Source organism: Lithobates pipiens, unplaced genomic scaffold (genome assembly GCF_037356315.1).
Source record: "Lithobates pipiens isolate NorthernLeopardFrog02 unplaced genomic scaffold, aLitPip1_a1.2 Scaffold_13, whole genome shotgun sequence".
Lineage (NCBI taxonomy): Eukaryota > Metazoa > Chordata > Amphibia > Anura > Ranidae > Lithobates > Lithobates pipiens.
Window position 1 is genome coordinate 137033881 of NW_027507718.1, and position 27461 is coordinate 137061341.

At 44.0% G+C, this 27461-nt stretch overlaps 1 protein-coding gene across 5 annotated transcripts in view; it reads right to left on the reverse strand.

Moving 5' to 3' along the window:
- The window catches only part of POLRMT (RNA polymerase mitochondrial), a 304233-nt gene that overhangs the window by 238225 nt on the left and 38547 nt on the right, over positions 1-27461 (reverse strand). For all 5 annotated transcript variants that reach the window (XR_013272200.1, XM_077475625.1, XM_077475628.1 and 2 more), the window contains one exon: positions 19294-19377. Coding sequence is in view for 4 of the 5 variants with exons in the window: in XM_077475625.1 (XP_077331751.1) it covers positions 19294-19377 (84 nt within the window). In the remaining variant the exon portion in view is untranslated. The remainder of the gene's footprint in view (positions 1-19293; positions 19378-27461) is intronic.

The following is a 27461-nucleotide window of genomic DNA, read 5'->3' on the forward strand; positions in this document are numbered from 1 at the left end:
CTAAGGCAAGTCACACAAAAAGTCCACACTCCTAGTTGCCACAGACTGAGGGCCCCCCCCCCCCGCCGAAGTCACCACCCTGACCCAGGTACTGCACTGGGCTGCTGCTGTCCGCTCTACCCTGTGTCATCTACAAGGTGTCTGTGTGAAAAGAGTACTGTTCTAGAAGGAAACAAGCACCCGGCGCTAGAGGCAAAACTATCTGAGGCTACTAGAAAATGGCTGCCGGCTGCTTCAGCAAAAAAAAAAAAAAAAGTCTGAGGGCGCCAAGAAAGGGGCGCCAAACTTCCAGAAAATGGTTGAAAGGCAAAAAACTGTTTGTGGCTACAAAAAAAATGGCAGCGGAGCACACGGCGTCCTCCCCACATGTCAAACACAGGACAAACACCCTACCGTGGCCCAGAAACAGGGACGAGGGCAAGTGGACCCCCAACACCCAGCGCAGCCCCCTGCCAGGACCCAGAGCCCCCCGGAGGACCCCTGGCCAGGTACATGCACCGCACCCCCATGTGCCCAGTCACACAGCGGCCCATAGCATGAGGAGGAGGAAATGGACAGGGAGAGTGAGAGACCCCCTAGTCAACCTCCCAGGGAATAAACAGCTGCTCCATTCTGCCAAGACAGGTGGAACCATACTTACCCCTCCTGCAGGGACTGCTATACGCATTCCACAGACAGACCCATCACCCGAGCAGTACGGGGTGGCTGTTGGCCACAGCACATTGTGATACAGACAGCAGTAGCCCGGTCATATGTGTGCCCCGGAGCATATAGCTCACCAATAGTTATTTATCTTTAAAGAGTTGCCATTTTAAACCCTGGGTATATAATATCCCTAAAGGACAGATGGAACGCATTAGAAGAAACTGCACAAATTAAATGGATTTCCTGTCCCAAGCTGAATATATTGGTAATAGATTCAGAGACAAAGGATACACAGATGAGTTTATACAGAAACAAATTCAAGATGTATCAAGATTGGATAGAAATAGTATGTTGCAAGGAAATAGAGCAGTGTCACTCGGAAGCACCAGCCTTAATACTCGACTATAATATCCAACACAAAGAGGTAGAGAGAATAATTAACCACTTGCTTACTGGGCACTTAAATCCCCCTCCTGCCCAGACCAATTTTCAGCTTTCAGCGCTGATGCAGTTTGAAGGACAATTGCACGGCCATACAACACTGTACCCAAATTAAATTTTTATTATTTTTTTCCCACAAATAGAGCTTTCTTTTGGTGGTATTTAATTACAGCAGGGAGTTTTATTTTTTGCTAAAACAAAAAAAAATGCAAAATAAAAAAAATGTAAAAAATCACGTTTAATAGTTTGTTATAAAATTTTGCAAACAGGTAATTTTTCTCCTTCATTGAAATGCGCTGATGAGGCGGCACTGGTGGGCACTGATAGATCGATCCCTTACTCAGATCTGTGATCAGGCGAGTCTCATAGACTCGCTGATCACAGAGCGTGCCGCAGGCGCCCCTCAGGGGGCACGCAGGCTGCTCGTGCACGGGATGACGTCAATAGACCTAGTCCCGGCAAAGCAGGTCCGCACTGTAGCCGTCATTCGGCTATAGCGCGGATCTCTAGTGGTTAAAAACATTGGCATATTTTTATTGAAAAAGTTTCCTTTCCTCGGCCAAACAGTGCACATAGTCATGTGCATAACATAGTATTACTAACATATTATCTAAAAGCCAACATAACTAAACACAACCCAACCTCTGCTCAGTTAACATATGACAAGATTTTGTTATTAGATATAGTTTATTTGGGGACTGTCTCTAGGTTTTAGTTATGGACCTTGGACTCTATAGGGACCTTCGAGAATAACTGTAGGAAAAATTGTAGTGGTTATGGTATTTAGGCTGGCCTCTCCAACCATCCACCTGAGGTCTAGGCTTCAGTGCTCAACAAAGTTAGACAGAGGTAGAGAAGGTCTATCAGGGTTGATCCCCTGGGGGGTGATCGTCTATTGTGGAATCTGAGTCTGTCCACAGATGCCAGATCTTGTCATATTTATTGGGGCATCCTCGGGACAGATAAGTTGCTTTATAGAGGAGTATTATTGCATTGACTAATTGCTTCCATGAGGACAGTGTGGGGGGAGTGGTTGACCTCCACTTTAGTACAATGGCTTTTCTCGCATAAAAAAAGGAGGTTACCTATTAGGGTGCGTATTGCTTTATAAAAGGCCAGTTGTTCCACTAGGCCAAGGAGACAGACACTAATTGTAAGGGGAATAGGAATAGTAATCAGACTATGAATGAATTGAGTTACCTCCCGCCAATAGTCCCAAATTTGTGGGTAATCCCAGAATATATGCGTGAAATCTGCAGGAGTACCAAAACGTCTCCAGCAGCCGACTGACACGGCTGGATATATGCGGTGGAGGTGCTGGGGTGTATAGTAGATCCTGTGTAGGATTTTGAATTGGATCAATTTATTCCTAGTGGCAACCAGCGGCCGGAGTGGACAGTCCCACAGGTCTTCCCAGTCCTCGCTGTCCAGTTCCTGCACCTCCGCCCACCACAGATCACGTAGACCATCCAGTCCAACCTGGATGGATGGTAGAAGTGCTCGGTAAATTTGGGATAATGGTTTTAAGACATCAGCATCTTCCAGGAGGGTCTCCATGTCATCATGTTCCAGCCGAAACTGAACTGTTTTGAATGAAAGGCATGGCTGAGCTGCAGGAACCTGAAAAATAAAGAGTTCGGAAGTTGGAATTTATTTTTCAGCCTATCAAATGTAAATAACCCCGACCCATCACAGATAATATCAAATATTTGATGTCCTTACTGGCCCACAAACTCGGGTCCTGCAGAGAGTGGAATTCTTTCAATCTTGGGTTACACCAAAGCAGTGTATTAGGGGACCATTTAGCCTTTACCAAATTAGGTTTAATCACTACCATGTGCCAGGCCTTAATTGCTTTCATCGCCAGTGTTAAAGGTACCGGAGAGCCCCCCGACCCCCTATAGAGGGCGTTGCGGAGGGCCTCAAAGGATCCCAGTTGAGCTGCCTCTAGGACAACTGACGCATTGGTATCATCTGAGACCAACCAGTTATGTGCATGTGTGAGCATTGCTGCCAGATAATAGGTGTGAAAGTCTGGGCAGGCAAGTCCCCCGTGCCCAGGGCCTACGCAAGGTTTTCTCACTGAATCTAGCCGGGCGTGATTGCCATAAAAAGGAGGCCACTGTGGAATCCAATTGTTGGAACAGAGTCTTGGGTATCCAGACCGGGGAGTGTTGTAAAATATACAGCAAGACCGGGAGTAATTTCATTTTTATTAAGTTAATTTTCCCTATAAGTGATAATGGGAGGTTCGACCAGGCCTTCAGTTTCAGTCTGCACCACTGCAGCACTGGGGATAAGTTGAAATTGCTAAAGTCCTGGGTATTGGGAGAGATGTGGATTCCTAGAAATGTAATGGTATTTGCCCATTGTAGAGGTGAAGCAGGGTCAATCAGCTTCTTTGCCCCGGGATCTATGGGTAGGATAAGTGATTTGTTCCAGTTGGTTCGGAGGCCAGACAGCCGCAAATCAGTCCAGAAGCCAAAGCGCCCCGGAAAGCGAGGTACCCGGGTCCCGGGGGAAGAGGATTAAATCATCCGCGTATAATGCTAGTTTCTCGATCACCGAACTGACCCGTACTCCAGCCACCTCACTCAATCTCCGCAAAGCCTCAGCCAAAGGCTCCATTCCCAGAGCAAACAGCGCAGGGGACACCCCTGTCTTGTCCCCCTCCTAATTGGAAAAGATGGCGAGAGCCTACCATTGAGTTTAATTTGAGCCTTGGGAGTCATATAGTAAGCCGATCCATTTCCGGAAAGCTGGGCCGAAAGCCAAAGCCCTCCAGAACCTGCATCATATAGGACCATCTAACGGTATCGAAAGCCATTTCGATGTCAAGGGATACCAGGACCCGGGAGGCATTCTCCTCAGGCGGGAGTTGAAGATGCGTAAAGACTCACCTAAGGTTTATGTCTGTGGACTTGCCAGGCATGAAACCGGTCTGATCTATGTTGACAAGAGATGGTAGGACCTTCATGAGTCTATTGGCTAGCACTTTGGTTAGTATCTTAAGGTCATAATTCAGCAGTGAAATTGGTCTGTAGGATGAGCAGCAGATGGGGTCCTTCCCTGGTTTGGGCAGCAACACTATATGTGCCTGATACATACTATCTGGCAACCTCCCGGATTCCAAGCAATCTGCAAACAGCTGAGTTTGTTTGGGGACCAGTACGGCAGCGTGTGTTTTGTACCATTCCCCAGGTAAACCATCGGGGCCCAGAGATTTGTTGTTGGGCATGGAGAAGATTGCATCCTCTATCCCCTGTCGTGTTAAGGGTTTATCTAGTATGTCCCTGTCCTCCTCGGACAGGAGAGGCAAGGTGAATCCCCCTAAATCCTCCAAAGTGCCATCTACCAAGTCAGAAAATGGATCATCGTACAGTTTATTGTAGAAGAGATGAAAATTCCCTCAGTATACCTTTGGGCTCTGTCACCGGGCAGCCAGTGGAAGTCTGTATTCTAGGGATCACTGTCTGGAGTGTGGGTTCTGCCACCAGGTTGGCCAATAGTTTGCCATTTTTGTCCCCTGATTCGAAAAGCTTGGCTACAAACTTCCATGCATCAGATTGCACCAGCGAGGTGTAATGGAGCTTCAGGTCTCCTCGTCTGGGCTAGAGTTGAATAATTTTCGGGTGTTGGACTCCCCGTGAAAAGTTCCAGTGCCAACCTTTCACACTGTTCCAACTGTGCAGTCCGTGAAGCAAATCCGGCCCTCACTGCCTTAATAGAGGAGACGTACTCTCCTCGGGCATGAGCCTTGCCCGCCTCCCAGACCACATCAAGGGAAGTTGACCCCTCATTAAGAGTCCAGTATTCAGTGAGTTTGAGCTCTACTAATTCCTGTATTTGAGGGTTGCCTATCCAATGGGACGCTAGTTCAGCCCAGCTCCAGCTGCGAGTGGTCCAATAGACCCGCCAGGAGATAGGAGACAGCCCCAACCGAAGATAGAGCAGAAGCAGTCCGAAACAGTAGGTCTATGTGGGACTCTGATCTATGTGAAGCTGAAATATGCGAGTAGGTCCGAGAGACGCGGCTGGGACCCGAGAGACGGCTTCATAGAGTGCTGCACATAGCATACTCAAGTACAAGAGTGGGCACTGTCCCTCCTGAATGGCTACCATTACTACTATCCGCCAGTGAGCAATGCATTGCCTTTTTTGCCTTACTTAAACTGACAGAAACAATCCAACTAATTTTATTTTACTATACTACTGAAACTCAGCAGTCAAACAACATGTATTACTTACTACTTGGCCTTTGTGCCATGCAGTATGGTATTAAATATGTCTGTCTGTCTGCACTGCAGTACATCTGACTTGTAGCAAAAATAATATTATATATTTTATTGCGTACTGTCATGTTTCAACAAATCATGTATAAAACTTAGTTATACTACGCTGACAAATTCAATGACAACAAGCGCATGAAGTTATAGTATACTACAGAATAGCTCAAAAAAATTAAATATAGCATGCGATTGCAATTTGCAAGCAATCCATTCCATTTCAAATGAAATTTAATCAGTGCAATTATATTATCTTTTTGGTACAAGTCAGATGTACTGCAGTGCAGACATATAATTACCTTGCATGGTAAGAGCTGCAACATTTAAAAAAAAAAAAAAAAAAATTGATAGTTTGTTATTTTTAAAGCTGCTTCCTGGAGTTTAGCTTTTAAAATTGACTTCGCCCTTTCTTTTTTTTTTCCCCCCCTCAGATTTCACTCCCACTATAGATCATTCTATGCTATTATTCTGCGCTACCAACAAAGGTGGACCATGTCTGCAGTGTGGAAATATTTTAAATTTTCTGATAAAGACCCCAAAATTTGCTATCTGTAGTCTTTGCTCAGCAGAAATTTCAAGAGGGGGTACAGTGCCAAGGCATTTTTCAACAGGTTTGATACACCACCTGAAAACACGTCATCCAGTTCAGCATTCAGATTACAAGAAAACAGTGCCACTTCCAAAAAGTGACTCAGGCTCAACACCATCTTTGGCCACAGTCTTTGAAAAGGTTAAAAAATTTGCAAGTGACAGTCCCAAAGCCCGTGCCATACAGATAAAATTATGGAATTTATTGCATTAGACTAGCCATTCTCTGTTGTGGAGGACATTGGATTCCGTAGGCTCAAGCAACATATTGAGCCGCGTTACTCACTCACTCACTCAAGCAGACGCTACTTTGCAGATACCTATCTGCCTGAATTGTTTTGTTGTGTTAGAAAACACGTTCAAGAGCTCATGACTACCGACATCATAGCGATCAGTTTTACTACCAACATTTGGAGTTCAGACGTCAGTCCAACGAGCATGCTTAGCCTGATAGCGCAGTGGATATATGACAAATTTCAATTGCAAAACATCCTACTTAACGCACGTGAGTTTGTTGGATAACATACTGCAGCAGCAATAGTTGACACTTTAAAAATCCATGCTTGACACTTGGCACATTGAGAAGTCTAAAGTGCATTTGATTGTCCGCGATAATTCGCGGAACATGGCAAAGGCAATGGAGGACAGTGAACTTAAAAGCATAATGTGTATGGCACACACGCTGCAATTGGCTGTGAACGAAGGATTGCTGAGTCAGCGCACCATATCTGATATTGTATCAAAAGGAAGAAATATTAAGCATTCTCCACTTGCTTATTCCAGATTACAAGCTTTGCAGATACAGTTTGGAATGCCACTGAAACAACTGCAGCAAGATGTAGCCACTCGTTTGGAACAGCACCTACTATATGCTGCAAAGCGTGTTTTAGTTGCATACATTGCAGGTTACGAGCTGCCGGCAAGACTGAGCGCACATCAGTGGATGTTAGTTGAAAATAGTTTGTCTCTTCTATCTCCATTTGAACAGTTAACAAAAGAAATAAGCTCAACTAATGCATCCATTTCTGAAGTTATTCCCTTGATTGCCGCACTGAAGCGTCTGCTAGGAAAAGAGATAGAAACAGACCATGGCGTAAAAACGGCTAAAACCACTCTACTGGAGGCCGTTACCAACCGGTTTCAAGACACCGAGTCCAACCCTCTGTACTGCATTGCAACAGTTCTAGATCCTTGATTTAAAGAGCATTATTTTAATGTTGAGAAAAAGCAGCATGCACGGGAAATGATACAGGCACAAATGGAGGTGGTGGAAGCATCTGGTGAAGGAATTTTGAGGTGTAGCACAGAGGAAAGTGACAAGAAACGGTTGCATACAAGTGAAAAGGAACACGCTCCCTCCATATCTGATATGTTTGAAGAAATTTTACATGAATGCACCCCGGTCCATAGCAGTGCCACAACAAGTGCAGCTACCCAACAGCTGGACATTTATTTAGCTGAACAGCCTATCGCCAGAAGTGACAATCCCCTTGCGTACTGACGCATCAACAACGTTTTTCTTTGCTTGCACAGATTGCACGCAGATATTTATCTGCCCCAAGCACCAGTACAGAGAGTGAGAGACTATTCAGTCTAGCATCTCATATTCTTGACGAGAAGAGAAACCGTCTCTCCTGTGAGAAAGCTGAGCAACTTTTGTTCTTAAAGCGATATCTGCCACATTTACTGAAATAGATTTATAAATCCGTAGCATAGACCAATTCATTTACAATGTTGTTAAACACAGTAAATGAATTGGCATTGGACTGTGCTATTGGACAATTGGAGCATACAACATAGTATGACTGACTACCAGTATGTTCCAATTGTCTAGTTGTGCCATACTGCCATTAGTTGGTTGTTCATTGTAGTTCTTCTACCGTTTTTTGCACTTCTTCAATTTAAGAGAGAACTCCAGCTTTAGTACTGTACACACACACACACATACATAGTTTGTTGCTGTTGGGCAAAAACAATGTCTCTCCCTAAGCTTTCAGCCCGCTGCATGTGCAAAACTGTATGTTCTGTATCTGTGGCTGTCTACATACTCCAGTACTATACACTATACCACACCGTTTTCCAGATATGGGCGGAGACTTCCATAAACAGACTAGTCTACATTGCTTGCTGTGATTGCCTGAGCACCGCTGCTGTAGACCACTCATACCCGGGGGCCGGAACACAGTGCGGTCTACTGTATGACTATGTATGTAACTCGCAGCTACATACATACACTTTTATCGCACATGCAGCCGCTGACACCTTAGGGAGAGAACTTAGGGGGGGGAAAAAATTGCTACAGTTCTCTCAAGTTGAAAATAAATATTTATTGCATTTAGCATACTTATATATTTTACAGATACTGTGAAACAGAATAGCAGCCTTCTGCCATATTATTCTGTATAGTTTGTTGTTGGGACAAACTGTCAGTCATTGATTGTCTCTCCCTAAGCTTTCAGCCCGCTGTATGTGCAAAAATGTATGTTCTGTATCTGTGGCTGTCTACATACTCCAGTACTATACACTATACCACACTGTGTTCCAGATATGGGTGGTGACTTCCCGAAACACAGACTAGTCTATATTGCTTGCTTGCTGTGATTGGCTGAGCACCTCTGCTGTAGACAAGACTGTAGCCTAGTCTGTTCCGGGATGTCTCCGCTCATACCCGGGGGCCGGAAAACAGTGTGGTCTACTGTATGACTATGTATGTAAACCGCAGCTACATACATACACTTTTATCGCACATGCAGCCGGCTGACACCTTAGGGAGAGAGAACTGAATTACTACTAGTTCTTTTGATTTAACCAGTTCCCGACCAGCGCACGCCGATGTACGTCGGCAGAATGGCACGGGCAGGCATATTGGCGTACAGGTATGTCCAATATTTAATGCCGCCCTGCCATCGCTCGCGTACCGCCAGCGGCGCGCTCGCGTGCTGGTCGGGACCCCGGTGAGTCCGGACGCTGGTCCCGTGGCCTCGATCGCCGAGGGCATACCCGCGATCGTCTCACAGGGCGGCTGAACGGAGAGATGCCGTTGTAAACATCATCTCCCCATTCTGCCTAGCAACAAGTGACGCTGATCTCTGCTCCATGTGATTGGAGCAGAGATCAGTGTTCACTAAATGAAAGCCCAGCCCCCAACAGTTAGTAACACACCCCTAGGAACACGTAACCCCTACATTGCCACCCACTGGTTAACCCCTTCACTGCCAGTGTCATTTAGACAGGAATCACTGCATTTGTATAGCAGTGATTGCTGTATAAATGACAATGGTCCCACAAATGTCCGATGTGTCCGCCATAATGTCGCAGTCACAATAAAAATCGCTGATCGCCGCCATTACTAGTAAAAAAAAAAAAAATTAATAAAAATGCCGTAAAACTATCCCCTATTTTGTAAACGCTATAACTTTTGCGCAAACCAATCAATAATCGCTTATTGCGATTTTTTTTACCAAAAATATGTAGAAGAATACGTATCTGCCTAAACTGAGGGAAAAAAATGTTTTTTTATATATTTTTGGGGGATATTATAACAAAAAGTAAAAAATAATGAGTTTTTTTTTTCAAAATTTTCGTTCTATTTTTGTTTATAGCGCAAAAAATAAAATGCAGGGGTGATCAAATACCACCAAAAGAAAGCTCTATTTGTGGGAAAAAAAGGACGCCAATTTTGTTTGGGAGCCACGTCGCATGACCGCGCAATTGTCAGTTTTTTTTAATATATTCTTTATTTTTCTTTTTGACAGATTATACATATACATTTGTGCAATTAATAAAAGGAGGTGATTATACAATTTGTTACATAGTCTCCTTACACCCCTCTTCTTACAAAATACAATATAAACCTTTACCCCCCTCCCCCCCCCCCCCCCCCGGGGCAGAAAAAAAAAAAACACGCAGGAGGAGATATCTCCCCCCGTGTCCCTCGTCATCCTCTCTGCCCCCTTACCTGCTAATCAATCACGACAGTCCCCAATCTCTAAGAATGTCAGCTATTTTTGCCATTTCCCTTGAATTTCCCCTTCTGTCTCCTGAATTTTATCGATCGACTCTTCCATCAGCCTGATCTGCTCCACCCTCCTCACCCATTCTAGAATTGTCGGCGCCTGTGGATCTCCCCAATGGTTTGGGATTAAGGCTTTGGCTGCATTCAAAAGATAGGGGACAAGAGTAGCTTTATATTACCTTACTCCCATGTCTGTGTCGTGAAACATGCACGCCCATGGGCATTTCCTAATCCTCCTTCCAGTTATCAAAAATATATTTTCTATTATTTTGTCCCAGAAAGGTCTTATTTTCGGGCAATCCCACCATATATGTTTAAAAGAACCTTGTTCCTTGCATTTTCTCCAACAGGTTGGTTCCTCTCCCCCTCTTAACCTCTGCATTCTTATGGGCGTCATATACCACCTCACTATTAGTTTGTATGCCATTTCTTGTGTTCGTGAGTCTCTTGGAAGTGAATATGTCATTTTTACTAGTTTCATTCTGTGCTCATCATTTCTTAGTGTCCCCAGTTCCCCTTCCCATTTCCCTAAGTATGCAGGTAACTCCCTCCCTCCCTCACCTCTTAATATTTTGTATAGTTTAGATACCCTTTTCACTAAACACTGTGCGCCCTTAAATAATTTCTCTAATGGCCTTAACAAATTCATTCCTCGTAAGGGCTGTGGGAGCCCCTGTGTGAAGTGTGCCAATTGATAGTGTCTCCATCTATCTAATGGTCTGTGACCCCACTCTTGAGTGATTTCCCTATACGTAAGTATCCTATCCCCTTTGATCACCTCTCCTAGTGTTACTTCTTCTTTCTGTGCCCATCTACTGTAATACAACCACTCCTCCATCCCCGGCAAAAAATGTTTTGTGTCTAATAGTGACATTAATGGGGAGTTACATGTCCAATTGTGTATCTTATTTATTTTATCCCACATTCTAAGTGTATGTCTTGTTATTATACTGGTACTTGTTCCTAGGTTCCGCGCCTGAGCAGGTATCCAAATCATTTTTGCTAATTCCGTCCCACTTAATCTGGTTTCCAACTCCGCCCAACTCTTCTCCTTTGAGTTATGTATCCAGTCTGCTATCCTAGATAATACTATGGCTTTGTAGTATTTTTTGAAGTCTGGGAGTGCAACTCCTCCTCTTTCCTTTTCCTTTACTAGGACCTTATACGCAATGCGCGTTTTTTTTGGGGACCATATAAATGAGAGGACCATAGATTTTAATTTTCTAAAGAAGCTTCCCGGGAGTGGTATGGGGATCATTTGGAATGTGTAGAGTACCATGGGTAGTGTAAACATTTTTATTACGTTTACTCTACCCATCCAAGATATTGCTTTGTGCTTCATACTTTTCATTTGCATTTTAATTTTATTTAGCAGGGGCATATAGTTAGCTTCGTATAAATTAACCCTTTGTGCCGTAAGTTTTATCCCCAGATAGCTCAATTCCCCTCTGCTCCACCTAAAAGGTAGGCTAGCGGACAGATCTCTCTGTTCTGATTCGCACAAATTCAAATTTAGTATTTCTGTCTTGGATAAATTGATTTTAAAATTTGAGAGTCGCCCATACCGATCCATTTCTTTAAGTGCCGACGGAATCAAAATTCTGGGATTTGTAATATAAAGCAACAGGTCATCGGCAAATGCAGAGACCTTATACTCTCTACCTCCCACCTCGACTCCCCGCAAGTCCCGGTTGCCTCGGATCGCTGCAAGGAGCGGCTCCAAGGCAATCACAAAGAGAATCGGAGATAAGGGGCATCCCTGTCTCGTCCCGTTGAACAGTTCAAGGGGGCGAGACAGGGATCCATTCACCTTAATCCTGGCTGTCGGCTTGGTGTACAGCGCTTTTACCCATCTCATCATTCTCTCGCCCAGGCCCATATGTTTTAAGGTCTCGTTTATAAACTCCCAGTCTGCTCTATCAAAGGCCTTTTTGGCGTCCACAGACAAGAGCAGAGTGGGAGTCTTTCTTCTAATTGCTTCCTGGATCAGAATGATTGACTTCAAGGAATTATCCCTCCCCTCCCGTCCTCGAACAAATCCCACCTGATCAGTGTGAACCCAATCGGGGAGGAGTGTTTTCAGTCACTCGGCCAAGATTTTCGCGTAGATCTTCACGTCCGTATTCAATAATGATATCGGCCTATAACTCTCCAGTGCTGCTGAGTCCTTACCCTCCTTTAAAATCAGCGAGATGTGTGCGAGCAGGGCCTCTTCACGAAAGGCCCCCCCGTCACCCACCTCATTAAAATATTCGCAGAGTTTTGGTGCCAAGAAGCTTCGGAATTTTATATAGTATAAGATGGAGTAGCCATCTGGGCCGGGGCTTCCCCCAAGAGCTGTATCTTTGATTGCTCTTTCTACTTCCATTACTGAGATAGGGGTCTCCAATTCCTTCATCTCGTCGCGTGTTCCTTTTGGGAAGTCGAGCTTCCCCAGATATACCTGAATGGCTCTTTTCCTTTTCCCCCCATCCTCCCTTCTTGTACCTATATTATATAAGGCGCTATAATATGCATGGAAGTTCTCTGCAATGTCAGGGGTTGCAAACTTCATCTCCCCCCCTTTGTCCCTGATCTTCGGTATGTAGGTCCTGTTTTTCTGTTCCTTTACTCTTCTTGCCAACCACTTACTTGACTTATTGCCCCACTGATGTCTCTCCCTATTTATTTTATAAAAAGCTGTTCTCCTTTCTTGCTCTAGGAACTCTTCCAACTCCCTTTTTTTTTTTTTTGTAGATCCTGGGTCTCCAGGAGCCCTCTGGGTCTGGTCATTTGTTCTAATTCCGCAATCTCCGAATAAAGATGGACCTTCTCCTTCTCCCTTTCTTTCTTTTTCCCTGCTCCAATCCCAATCAGGATCCCTCTAATAACCACCTTGTGTGTCTCCCAAATGGTAGCCTTTGAGCATTCTCCTATATCATTCACCTCGTAAAAATCACTTGCGCAATTGTCAGTTAAAGCGACGCAGTGCCGAATCGCAAAAAGTGATCTGGTCTTTGGCCAGCAAAGTGGTCCGGGGTTGAAGTGGTTAAGTTGAAAATTAATAAAGTCTAAGACTTTAAGTCTTCTTAGTCTTAGTCATTTTATTTTTATATTATTTATATTAAAAAAATGTATTTCTTTTATTTTGTTGTTATGGTTCAATGTGCACTGACTGCAGCCTGCACTGCAGGATATGCTGTAGTAACTTATAATTTTGTATTTTTATTTGATTTTATGATTTTATCTTCTGTGTCCACTGTCCAATTTATTTGGGTTGCTTTATTAAAGTACTGTTATTTTACATTACTGGACTATTCTTTTATTCATAAAATTAATGATTCAGTTGAATATGAATACTATAATGAATAATAATATAAGACAATTTTATAAAAATCATTTGTTTAATATATAAATAAAGCCATTTTCGGTTTTGGTGCTGTTTCGGTTTTCAGCCTAGTGTATTTTTCATTTTCGGAATCGGTTTCGGCACCAAAAAACCCATTCGGTGCATACCTACCATTAGTGACCTGTCCATAGGTCAGTTGCGGAGGTGGTCCAGATGATACAGTCCTCTAAGGGTTCTGGAGAGGAAATAGGTAAACAGGTGGAAAGCACAAAATAAAGACAACATAGTCCAGCAAGAAAGATGGCGTGGAACCTGAGCAGGTGTGGTAATCAACTAAAAGAACAAGTAACGCCCTACCGCCTGGCATAACCCCAACTGTCGCCAAGGCAGTTTCTCACTCTAAACTTGATAGAAGATATCTCCTACTGGAGGCTCAGAGTTTCTGAGATAACCCCAGCTTGTGTTCAGCCTATAACAGTAGGCAATGGTTAGGGGATGTGTATCCCAACACAGCGATGAGGATCAGGCAATCCGGAGACGTTGTACAGTTCCTCAGAGTAATTGGAGTTCCTCCAGACAGATGAATAGCACCCGATCCTCCACTTTTTAGAGGGGGAAAAAAAAAGGGGGGGGGTTGGGGGGAGGGAAGAACAACAAGAAACAAAAAAAAAAACGGTGGGGGGTTCACATGTAGAGGTATATTTGAGGCAACTCCAGTGTTTACAGGTAGTTTAGAAGGATAGACCAAACAAGGATGTGGAAGAGCCGTGCATCAGATGAATTAATGAGAGGGCGCTTATAGAGCAAACTGGTCAGCCAGTCGTCAGGATCCGCTGGGTTGTCAAAGAAACGGGTTGCTCCATTGTGTTGGACCCGTAAGCGGCTTGGGTAAAGCATGCCATGTTTAATGTTCTTATCTCGGAGGTCGTCTGCGAACATCAGTGAAGGTTTTCCTCTTTCTCTGCAAATCAGCCGAAAAGTCAGGAAAAAGAAGAATAGAAGAGTTGCCATATTTGAGTTTGGAATACTTGCGGGCCTCAGAGAGTATCCTGTCCCTGTCCCGATAATTAAGGAAGCAAACTAAGAAAGGCCTGGGAGGATTCCCTGGAAGGGCTCGGCCCATGGGCACCCGGTGGGCCCTCTCAACCACATATGTAGGGGGAATGTCCGTGAGGCCCAGTAGGTTTTTAAAGAACTCCTCTGCGAATACAGCAGGGTGGTCCCCCTCCTCTCCCTCAGGCAGTCTCAGGACTCTGACATTGTTGCGCCTCAGTCTATTTTCAGCGTCGTCCGATTTTGCGACAAGGGACTGTACTGTTTGCTGCAGCACAGCAATGGAGGTGGCATGGGTGGTCGTAAGATCTTCGGTGGCTGATATTCTGGACTCAGATTCTGTCATTCTCCCCCTTATTTTGTCGAGGTCATTTCGAATGAGGTTGCATTCCTCAGCGAGGTGGTTGATGCGCACCAGCAGAGAAGTCCTGCTTTGCTCGCAAGGATCACGGCTGTACTGTCCTGAGGCAGCGGGGCTGACCCCTCCGCCTTTTCAGCCCTGCCAGGGTCCATTTCCAAGTCGGCCAGCAAGGCCTTAAGCCGCCCTACCAGTACTGGGTCTGTTTGCGGGGAAGATGGTAGAGGTGGCCGGATCGGTGTGTTGGTCTTTGCAGCTTTGGAGGACCCCTTCCCCTTTTTGGAGGAAGAGGACATCTGGCAAATCAGGGATGGAATATCTGTTCGTGCCCAGGTGAGCGTTTAGGAGGCAGGTGGTGGGCGACCAAGCTGGCAGTAGGAGCGGAATCCCAGGAAAGCACACGCTAGACAGACTGTCAGTGTTTACCAGCAGCCCTTCACCTCACAGCGGATATACATGAAGAGTCAAGGTGGTGAGGATGTGGTGCTCGGAACACCAGAGTGGGAGAGGCCCAGAGCAGTGTGGCTGGAGCAGAGGGGAGGCAGATGACAGGAGGCACTGGGTCCCAAGAGCTCACAGCCAGCCCAGGTAAGCAGTCTCTGCTGAGCTGGGGAGCATATCAGGCCCTGGCAGGGATATGGATGGGTGGCAGGGCGGGTGGAGACAGAGACAGAGGATCCACGCACCTGAGTTCGGGCAGGCCGGCCGTGGCGCTCCTCCAGCGGGATGGCGGCTCATGAAACACTTGTGCTTTACAGGCCTCACTAGGCGGCGGCCGCCACGGATGTTCCCAGTGGCCGAAAGGGCCTCCAGACAGTGCCAGGCAGGTGGATGGGCAGGCAGATGTGGATGGAGGGCAGTCTCCTACCTCCAGTCCAGCCGGGATCAATTCTCTCCAGAGCACCACAGGCCGGCAAGATGTCGGCGGCCGCAGGCCCTGTCGATGCTCTCTTATTTAGATGGTCCTGGGCAGAGAAATTTCACAATTTTGGTCCCAGAAGAACGGGCTGGCCGTTTTTCCAGTTTGTTTAATCAAGCCAGATGCACGGATGGTAAAGGATTCTATAAAGGATACCCAGAGCTCCCCAGATACACGTCCTCCTGTTCTCTCATCTGAACACGCCCCCAACATTGGCATATTTTAAAGAATGATAAGCATTTAAAGCGGGACTGCACTGTGGAAAAAAATATTAAAAGCCAGCAGCTACAAATACTGCAGCTGCTGACTTTTAATAAATGGACACTCACCTGTCCAGGGGTCCAGCGATGCCGAGGCCAATCGATCGCTCGGCTCTCGGCTGCTGCTGTCACCATTCGAGGTGAGGGAATCAGGAAGTGAAGCGCTGCGGCTTCACTTCCCGGTTCCCTACTGCGCATGCGCGAGTCGCGCAGCGCAATAGGAATTGTCCGCGCTGTCTGCTGGGACACAGGACAGGAAGAGGTATAGACTCCCGTGGGAGTCTATGCCCGGAAGTGGGTGTAAATACCTGTCTTTGACAGGTATCTGCACCCCCCTCCCCCCTCCCCCCTGAAAGGTGGCAATTGTGACACCGGAGGAGGGAGGGTTCTGATCAGCGTAAGTTCCACTTTAGGGTGGAACCCCGCTTTAAGGAGTATTGTACCTAAAAAGCCCAATATTATATATAGAAGAGCACCCACATTTCGAGATATTTTAGTTAAAAATGTGGTGGAACCCCCTCCAGGTAGTGGATACTCTTTCTTTACAGGAAAAGGTTTTGCCTGTACACATTCCACAAAAACGCAAATTAAAAGAACTGATTTTATTTCTACCAAGATCGGACACACCTATCCTATTAAAGATTTTATTTGTTGCCATACAGAAGGTGTGGTCTATGTTCTGCCATATACATGCAATTTGCAGTATGTAGGTAGAACAAAGAGACCCCTTATGGTTTGAATTAGGGAACACGTTCAGAATATTATTAATGGTTTCCCTAAACACAATGTGAGTAAACATTTTGCACAATTTCACAATAAAGACCCCAAACATTTGACCTTTTGGGGAATAGATAGGTATAATAAACCTTGGAGAGGGGCCCATTTGGCGAGATCGATGAGTCAAAAGGAATCTAAGTGGATTTATTCCTTACAGAATCTTGTACCTGATGGACTTAATGTCAAATTCGATTTGAACTGTTTGAAAAGTAATTTTTAATGTTTTTAGCATTTTTAAAAATTATTTTTTAAATACGCTGATTTATATTAGATTTATCTTGAAGAAGTCTCTGTAATTGGACTGTTTTAGTGCCAGTTCCGGTACAGTCTTTATTTTATTATTAGTATTTATAATAAAGCTTATTGCGTGGTTTAGTGCTGTGTTCAGCACCTGCCACGCCATTTTTAGTCTACAAAAATATGGCCGCTGTAGTTTGAGATCACCCTACCAACAAAATGACCCCCACCATGATTGGAGACATGTGCTTCGTCAAAATGGCCGCTGAACAATATCCGGTTTTAGTATATTTAAAGAAAGCTTTCACACCCAATCAGGTTGCTCTGATGAAGTCCCGTGCTGTGACGCTACAAGTAAGGACTATTGCGTGTGACCGGAAGTGACGCTGAAGCCATCTACACTGATTTTTACCCAATACTGACTTGTTGCATGTAAGCTTCCATTTTTAATTTTTTTTTATTAAAGCCTTATTTTACAATTTACACAATGAGAGGCTTCTCCTTTTCTCCTTAATATATGCGCTATTGATGTCTTTACTGGCCATTGCTGTTATTGCCGTTTTTTCCGCAGACCATCACTTGAGCCACCGATCTGTTTGAGGGCTAACCAGACGGTCATCTCTGGGTATCTGGATGTCCGGGATTTCTCTTTATGCTTATTTCAGCTGCCGATGAGGTAAGCGCTCTATAAGCTCATTATTTAAGGAGGACCTTATAAGGAGCACTTTGCAAAAAGCACTTTATTTTACACATGAACTGCCAGTTTTTGTCATTCATCTGGGATTTACATGACTGGAATTTTTTTATTTGGATCACAGTATTTTAGTACCTTATTTATTTGGATTAGCTATCACGTGTTTTACTTAGGACTTGTCATTTATCACGTGTTCACTTGATATTATTTTGCTTGCGATTATCACTGTTTGAGGTTGTGCTCATCAATATTTTATTTATTTACTCATTTTTAGTGCACTTGTACACTTTACAGTTTGATCTACGATTTCAGCTTTTTATTAAATTCATCTCATTTATTTAGATACAGTTTTCACTTCAGATATTATTCACACTAGGTAAGTGCTAGAGATTCACTACTTCACTTCATGGATGGACTTGTGTCTTTTTTCAACCTGACTATGTAACTATATATAGCTCATTGGCCGCCCCTGGATCAGATGGGGCATGTTGTGGCCCACCCAGCGTGTAGCTAGAGCCTGCTCACGGTCGATGGCCAGGGTGGGGAGACTACCAGGTTCTATATTATCTAGCCTGTCACCCAGCCCGGCTGTTGATTGAAGATCACAAGAATCAAAAATGCCCAAAAAATTTTTTTTAATTCCCAGGACCAATGGTCCCACCGGGCGCCAGGTCCTTCTTCTACACTAGGCAGAAAAAAACTGAGCTGCTGGATGCAGAGTGAGGGGGTTATAGCCAGTAGGACCGCCGCCTGGGCGGTGCTGTGCAAGTGTTGCTGTTTTTAGCACTTTATGCCTAGTCCTCTCCTAAAGGGGCGATATAACCCTAAGGTCAAGATCAAGATGCTGTTTCCATCAATGAACGAAAGGGAAAATTTGTTTTTGTTTTGTTTTTTATTAAAAATTTGAATATTTATTATAGTATAAAGTTAACAATATTTTTTTTCAAAATTTACGCTTTTTGTTTATAGAGCAAAAAAAAAAAAAAAAAAACACAGAGGTTATCAAATACCACCAAAAGAAAGCTATATTTGCGGGGAAAAAAGGGCATCAATTTTGCTTGGGTACAGCGTCGCACAAGCGCGCAATTGTCAGTTAAAGCGACGCAGTGCCTTATTGCAAAAAATGGCCCGGTCAGGAAAGGGGTAAATCCTTCCGGTGCTCAAGTGGTTAAACAGCTGTTCTCCTACCAGAAGCGGCATTCATAGAAGCTGAGCAAATGCTCAGTGTGCCTGTGGCTTTAAAGTATTCTTCTCATGTTGCACTATTTTGTGGACTGATCATTAAATGTTCTGAACTAATGTTCCTTTTGTAAACGTCTCTGTTTCCCTGTAGTTGTGATGTTTGTATGTTGGTTAACCAACAATTGTCATATGAAAAAAAACCTTTTGAAAATAGAATCCGATTTAAACAAAAATGCCTGTGTAATTCGATTAAAAGAGCTCTAATTATAAAAGTGAACCTACACTTCAAGATTACTTTATCCAGCTTTTGCAGGCAAATGGTGCAATTATGTGCTAAAAACTGTAAGCGGGAAAGATGTAGGCATGGAAATCACGTTGTTGCTAATCCCACAAACGCATGTGACTGTTCTTTGTAAAAGGAGGGAAAGAGGAAAATTATTCCATACACAGTCAAAACTACAACATTTATTTCATTAGGGTGTTTTTATCAACTAAATTCATTTAACTGACCTTCAAGTAGTTCGATTCTACCACGATCGCTGATTGTGATCTCATCCTTAGGTTTTGCGGAGGATGACCATCTTTGTGTGCTTCCTGGAAGACATTTGCAATGGCAATTAGTAGGAAAAGCGGAAGTAGCATGACAAAGATATTTACTGAATTGTATTGTTTAATAAAGTTTATGTATAGCCATTTTTGTTTTTACATTTTAGATTTAGAACCCAAGTCAAATTTTTATTATTGTTTTTTAAGTTTTCACTTGATAGATTTTCCCTCTTTTTTTGTCCTAATGGCCAGTCACGGAAACAGTAAATGAATGGAAATGCAGTATTTTATAGTTATCAGAAGAAGAGTGAAAAGAGACATAAAGATAGGGGTCATCAAAGGACTTGCTCACTTTTGACTAAATTTCTAATGCTCAAACGCTCCTATAGCATTTGTATGGCATTACTATGGGAGTCAGACAGGAATCAATGAGCTTCAGTATGGGCATTAGACTGGTGTTTTACAAGCATTGAGAAGTTAAAAATGCTCCCCAAACGCCCTATGGGCAGTTTTTAAGCGTTTGACTAGCGTTAAAACTGCCCCACAAATGCATATTCTATTATTCCTGACTTGAGGCTTCCATTTTGATGAGAAGGGACACTAACTCTTAAGTGTGCTGTCTATTGTATCTTGTGCATAGGCGTTTAAGAGGCCTTTTTAACACCTCTCAAACGCCTACTCCTAATGCCAGTGTGAACTCAGCCTAAGCCCTTGTACACACGGTCGGTGATTCCGACAACCAAATCCGTCGGATTTTGTCCGAAACTGTTGCATACACACAGTCGGACAAAGTTGTCGGAAAATCCGACGTGATTACGTTATTTCGTTACGACGGGACTACGTTCACGCTAGTAGCCAATAGCTTTGGTGTAGGAATTTGATCTAAGCATGCGTGGCACTTTGTCCGATCGGAATTCTCTACACATGATCGGAGTATGTCCGATCGGAGCATTTTGTCAGAAAATTTTACCAACAAGTTGGAAAACTTGGTCCGTCGGATACTCCGACGTAAACAGTCCGATGTAGACCACACACAGTCGGAATATCCGACAAAACGGTCCGATCGGACACATTCCGTCGGAATCTCCGACCGTGTGTACAAGGGCTAAGAGTACCAGTGGGTCCAAATGTAGAAAATATATTATCATAAATGTCACTTATCCAGACAGCCAGGAACACAGAAGTGTGTATTCAAACAGGCTTGAATAATAGAAATATAAATATTTGTTTATAACATATGGAGTCCAGTGTTCACGGAGATTTTCAACCACAGATATTGATGGCAGGTGTAATGTGCCACAGCTCTAGTGCTGATAGTTGATGTAGGTCCATCCATCCAGCTCAATTACCCAATTGCTCAAGCTTACTGGTATTTAGACAGACACTGGAACATTAGCCAATTTTGTTTAGTCTCTTGGAATATTGTCATTCTGTAGAAGTATTTTATACACCGATCAGCTATAACATTATGACCACCCGCTATAACCTATTAAAGCTTGGACTCCACTAGACCTCTTAAGGCATGCTGTGGAATCTGGCACCAAGTGGTCAGTAGCAGATCCTTTAAGTTGCAAGGTTGCATGCGTCAGACTTGTTTATTCGGCACATCCTACAAATGGTTCGATTGGATTAAGTTCTGGGAAAATTGAAAGCCAAGTCAACATCTCAAAATTGTTGCCGTTTTCCTCAAATCCTCCTTGAATCCACTAGACCAGGCCACCTCCTTCCATTGCTCTGTAGTCAAGTTCTGATGCTTACGTGTCTATGGTAGTCTGCATCTATGCAGCCCCAACCAACGTACTGTGTGTTCTGACACCTTCCTATGTTTAATTGCTTTGCGCCCGCCTTATAGCCGAAAGACGGCTACAGAGCGAACGCTAACTGCCGGGAGGCCGTCCCTGGACGTCCTCCTGTTTACTTCCGCAATGTGCGCTCCCGGGAGCGCGCATCGGAGAAGTTCTGTGCTGGCCGTGTCCCTTGGACACAGCCAGTCACAGATCGCTGTAAACGGCCAATCACAGCGGCCGTTTACAGCGCGATCGACGTGTCCAATGAGAGATGATTTCATATGTAAACATATGAGATCATCTCTCAGCGCTGCTCTCCCTCCTCACACAGACAGCGTGTGAGAAGGGAGAGATGAATGGCTGCAGCGGCTGTAAGAAAAAAAAAAAAAGGAAAAAAAGTGCCATCCACCCCAGTGCCACCTGCCCCCAGTGCCACCTGTTAGTGCCACCTGCCCCCAGTGCCACCTCTTAGTGCCATCTGTCCCCAGTGCCACCTCTTAGTGCCATCTGTCCCCAGTGCCACCTCTTAGTGCCATCTGTCCCCAGTGCCACCTGTTGTCAGTGCCATCTGTCCCCAGTGCCACCTGTTGTCAGTGCCATCTGTCCCCAGTGCCACCTGTCAGTGCCATCTGTCCCCAGTGCCACCTGTCAGTGCCATCTGTCCCCAGTGCCACCTGTCAGTGCCATCTGTCCCCAGTGCCACCTGTCAGTGCCATCTGTCCCCAGTGCCACCTGTCGTCAATGCCACATATTAGTGCCATCTGTCATCAGTGCCACGTATCAGTGCCATTTGTTATCAGTGCCACCTGTCAGTGCCACGTGCCATCTGTTGTCAGTGTCACGTGTCGTCAATGCCACTTATCAGTGCCATCTGTCATCAGTGTCACGCGTCATCGGTGCCACATATTAGTGCCATCTGTCATCATGACACGTATTAGTGCCACGTATTAGTGCCATCTGTCATCAGTGTCACGTGTCATTGCCCTGGTGCTCCAGGGCCTTCAAAAGTGTAATAGGTAGTCAACAAGTTAGATGTGTAATTTATGCTCCTAGAACACAAGATGGCGCTCCCTGCATGTTGGGTCTCTCTAAGTTGCCAGGCTGTGAAAAAGTCCCACACATGTGGTATTGTAATACTCAGGAGGAGTAGCAGAATTTTTTTGGGGGTGTCATTTGTGGTATACACATGCCATGTGAGAGAAATAACCTATTACATTGACAATTTTATGGAAAAAAAAAATCTTAATTTTGCAAAGAATTGTGGGAAAAAATGAAAACATCAAAAAGCTCACCATGCCTCTTACTAAATACCTTGGAATGTCTTCTTTCCAAAAAGGGGTAATTTGGGGAGTATTTGTACTTTCCTGACTTGTTCGGGTCACAAGAAGTGAGATAGACCACCAGTACATCAGATGTGACCAATTTTGTATGATTCGCACCACAGCTTGTAGACTGTAACTTTCACAAAGACCAAATAATATCCACTAAATTTGGGTTATTTTTACCAAAGATATGTAGCAGTATAAATTGTGGCCAAAATTTATGAAGAAAAATTAATAATTTGCATAATTTTGTCACAGAAACTAAGAAATATGCGTTTTTTTCAAAATTTTCTGTCTTTTTTTATTTATAGCGCAAAAAATAAAAACCTCAGAGGTGATCAAATACCACCAAAAGAAAGCTCTATTTGTGGGAAAAAAAGGACAAAAAATTCATCTGGGTGCAGTGTTGCATGACTGAGTAATTGTCATTCAAAGTGTGAGAGCACCGAAAGCTGAAAATTGGTCTGGGCAGGAAGTGCCCAGTAAGCAAGTGGTTAAGTTACACCTATTTAATTTACATTATCCCTTCTCAATCTGTATGTGAATGATGGCACTGTATTTATTTTAAAGTGTTTGTTAACCCAAACAAAAAAATAAAGATAATTTTCCTTTAACCACTTGACAACAGGGCACTTAAATCCCCCTCGTGATCAGACCAATTTTCAGCTTTCAGCGCTCTCACACTTTGAATGACAATTACTCTGTCATAGAACACTAGAGCTGCCACGACGCACCAACGTAATTGACTACGTTGACTACAAAAATACGTGGACATGCGTGAAAGACATTGACGCGTCACACTCGTCTCATCTCGCGGGTAAATGGCGGTAAATGGCGTAATGGCGGCTGCTGCTGCTGCTGCTCCTCCTCCTCCCGGGAATAGGAAAAAAAGTTCCGGTGCAGCACGAAAAGCCAGACCACGACTTTCAAAAGGTATGGGAATTCTTTAAACAGAGGCCAGATAAAATGGTGCTTTGTTCCCTCTGCAAAACCAAAATGGCGTACCACGGCAGCACTACTGCGATGCACGAGCACCTCAGAAGAAAATATCCTAGCGCTCTACGACCTCAAACGGATGAGCCATCTTTGAAAGTAGTATTTTTTTTTCGTTTTGGGAGACAATGGGAGTAATTATTACAATACAAATTGTGTTGTGGATGTGGTCAATTAATATATGCTGCTAGTAAATAATTACAGATGATCTATCATTATTAGTGTATGCTCAGGAGTACCCATATTTGTTGCTGTGCTTTGCAAATTGTTTTTTTGTAGTGGCCATCTAATTTTTTTTTTTTTATGTTTCACAAGGCACTTTGCACTGCAGCCCTCAGTGTCTTGCTGATCTGGGGATCCCTCGGGGCATGGTTGACATTGACAACTAACTGCAATGTATGACAAGCACACCTGAGATAAGAGATGCCATGCTTTTCTTCCAAAATACGCAGAGCAGCAACAATGTAATATTAATTTATTGCAGAGATTTACTACTCTACCCGTACCCTCTTTGAAATACACAGTACAAGTACATTAACCAACATGAATGTTCAATGCTAATAAACTTGGTTGAGGTTCCTAAATGTTAATTATTATTGTGTGTGTTTTTTTTGTTGTTTTTTTCTCAGGAAGAGGCAAAGCTGTGTACAGGAGTTCTCCTTCCATAAAAAGGATGTCACTGTTTGCACACCCCAAATGGCCGTTGCATATACCAATAGCATACTCAACATGATTGTAAAAGATATGAGACCTCTTTCTATTGTAGACGGTCAAGGATTTGACCATCAGCACATCCCCCACAGTTATTACCTCTTGCATCCCTTGACCTTCCCTCTTGGATTATAAACTCTAAGGAGCAGGGCCCTCTGATTCCTACTGTATTAAAGTGTATTGTATTTGTACTATCTACCCTCAAGTTGTAAAGCGATGTGTAAACTGTTGGCGCTGTATAAATCCTGTATACCGTATTTATCGGCGTATAACACGCACTTTTTCCCCCTTAAAATCAGGGGAAAGTCGTGGGTGCGCATTATACGCCGATCCCCACTGTCTGCGAGTCAAAAATACCAAGCGTGGCCGAAAAATACCGAAACGATTGCTCGGCTCCGCTTGTAGTCCCGCCTCCCTGCTGTTTCTCTAGCGAGCGCTGCCGAAAAAAACCGAGCCGACTGTACTGTGTACTCGGCTCGGCTCAGCTTGCAGTCCCCCCCATACTGGGCGGGACTGCGAGCGGCGCCCAGCCGAATACACAGTACAGACGGCTCGGTCTTTTTCGGCGGCACTCACTCGGTCTGTCTCGGCGGCGGGAAATTTAAACATGGGCAAGGCTGCAAACGGCGCTGGCCAAGCTGCAAATGACACTGCAAAGCTGCAAACAGCGCTGGGCAAGCTGCAAATGACACTGATCATTCTGCAATGATGGACAAGGCTGCAGATGCACACTGATAATTTCTGAGAGGCATGTTGAGCCCATTAAATATTTTATTTTTTTGTCACAAGTGACTGAAAAGTAACAAAAAAAAAATTGACGGGCATTTAAATGTAAGTTTTTTTTCTCCTTAAAATGCCCTCCTAAACTTGGGGTGCGTGTTATACGCCGGTGCGTGTTATACCCCGATAAATACGGTAATAATTTTTCAAAAACGGACCACGAACAGTATTTAGTAAAAATATACAAATTTATTGAACATTGATACCAATCAATGACATCAGAGTGGAACTAAAAACTACATATATTGGGAGCAGAAATGGAAACAGCTGAAAATAAAGCCCAAAAACTGTCAAACAGAACTTCCAACGTGTTTCGAAAAAACAAAATGCCAATCTTTAAGGGACAGAGGGCTTCCTTCAGGGACAGACTGGTAATTGCGAGGTCATGCAATGCTGTACCCAAACTAAATTTGTGTCCTTTTTTTCCCACAAATTGAGCTTTCTTTTGATGGTATTTGATTGCCTCTGCAATTTTTTACTTTTTGCGATATAAACAGAAAAAATAATAACATTTTCTACTTTGTAATAAAAAAGTCAATAGACAGATATTTATTGGTTTGCACAAAAGTTATAGCATCTACAAACTAGGGTACATTTTCTGGAATTTACGCGGCTTTTAGTTTATGACTGCCTATCTCATTTCTTGAGGTGCTAAAATGGCAGTGCAGTACAACCCCCCCCCCCCCCACAAATGACCCCATTTTGGAAAGTAGACACCCCAAGGAAATTTCTGAGAGGCATGTTAAACCCATTAAATATTTTATTTTTTTGTCACAAGTGACTGAAAGTAACAAAAAAAAAAAAATGTACACAAAGTGGTCACTAAATAATCTATTGCATGCCATGGTTATATGTGGAATTACACCCCAAAATACATTCTGCTGTTTCTCCTTAGTATGGGATACCAAATGTGAGACTTTTTGGGAGCCTACAGTACCCCGAAAGCCAAGCACCGCCTTCAGGATTTCACTCATTATCTATCACAGTTTTGAAGGCCACAAAATGCCAGATAGCACAAAACCCCGCAAATGACCCCATTTTGGAAAGTAGACACCCCAAGCTATTTGCTGAGAGGCATTTTGAGTCCATGGAATATTTTATATTTTGCCACAAGTTGCAGGAATTTACCAACTTCTTTTTTTTTTTTTTTTTTGCACAAAGTTGTCACTAAATGATATATTGCTCAAACGCGCCAAGGGCATAAGTGAAATTACACCCCAAAATACATTCTGCTGCTTCTGGGTACAGGGATACCACATGTGTGAGACTTTTTAGGAGCCTAGCCATGTACAGGACCCTGAAAACCAATCACCGCCTTCAGGCTTTCCAAGAGAGCAAAATGGTGATTTCACTTCTTCACTACCTATCACAGATTCGGAGGCCATGAAATGTCAAGATAGCACAAACCACCCCCCCAAAGACTCCATTTTGGAAAGAAGACATGTCAAGCTATTTACTGAGAGGCATGTTGAGTATTTTGCAGATCTCACTTTGTCACAAAGTTTTGAAATTTGAAAAAAGAAAAAAAAAATTATTATTATTATAGCTTACCTGTAAAATCCTTTTCTTTGAGTACATCATGGGACACAGAGCCTTAAGTAATTACTTAATGGGTTATGGGCCACCTTTAGGTGTTGACGCTGGTATACCAAATCAAGGAAGGTCACTGCCTATATAACCCCTCCTCCTTCCAGGAGCACATCAGTTTTTGTAGCAAAGCAATATACTTAAATCCCAAAAAAAGAGGGGAGGGACCTCTATGTCCCATTATGTACACCAAGAAAAGGATTTTACAGGTAAGCTGTAACAAAAGTCCAAAAGTCCTATTTTCTTTATCATACATCATGGGACACAGAGCCTTAAGTAATTAATTAATGGGACGTCCCATAGCAATGCTACTTGAGGGTGGCGGGGGGGGGGGGGGAGACAACCCGCAGGGTACCCCCAGACTTGAGGACTTATACTGCTGCCTGCAGCATACTGTGCCCAAAGGCAATATCCTCATACCATTTTTCTGAATGTATGCACTGAAAACCAAGTTGCGGCCTTACAGATCTGAGCCATGGAGGCCTGGTGACACACTGCCCAAGAAGCACTAACTGCCCTGGTAGAGTGCACCTTAATTTGAAAAAGGGGGAATTTTACCCCTTAAATTATAAGTTTGAATTATAACTTGCCGAATCCACTTAGCGCCAGTGGATTTTGACACTACCTGTCCTTTCTTAGGACGCTCTGGCAGAATAAATAAGACATCAGTCTTAAAGGGGTTGTAAAGGTAAATGTTTTTTCACCTTAATGCATTCTATGCATTAAAAGGTGAAAAAACATCTGACACTGCCTGCCCCCAGCCCCCCCCCCCCCGTTTTACTTACCTGACCCCTCGAAAATCCCGTGCTCGCCCCCGACGTCCTCTTCACCACTCAGCCTGGCCGCTGATTGGCTGGAGTGGATGGATGGAAAGCACATCCACTGACGCGGAGCGCCGGGGGGCGGGGCCGTGTGATACAGCGAGCGGCTATAGCCACCGGCTGTATCATGG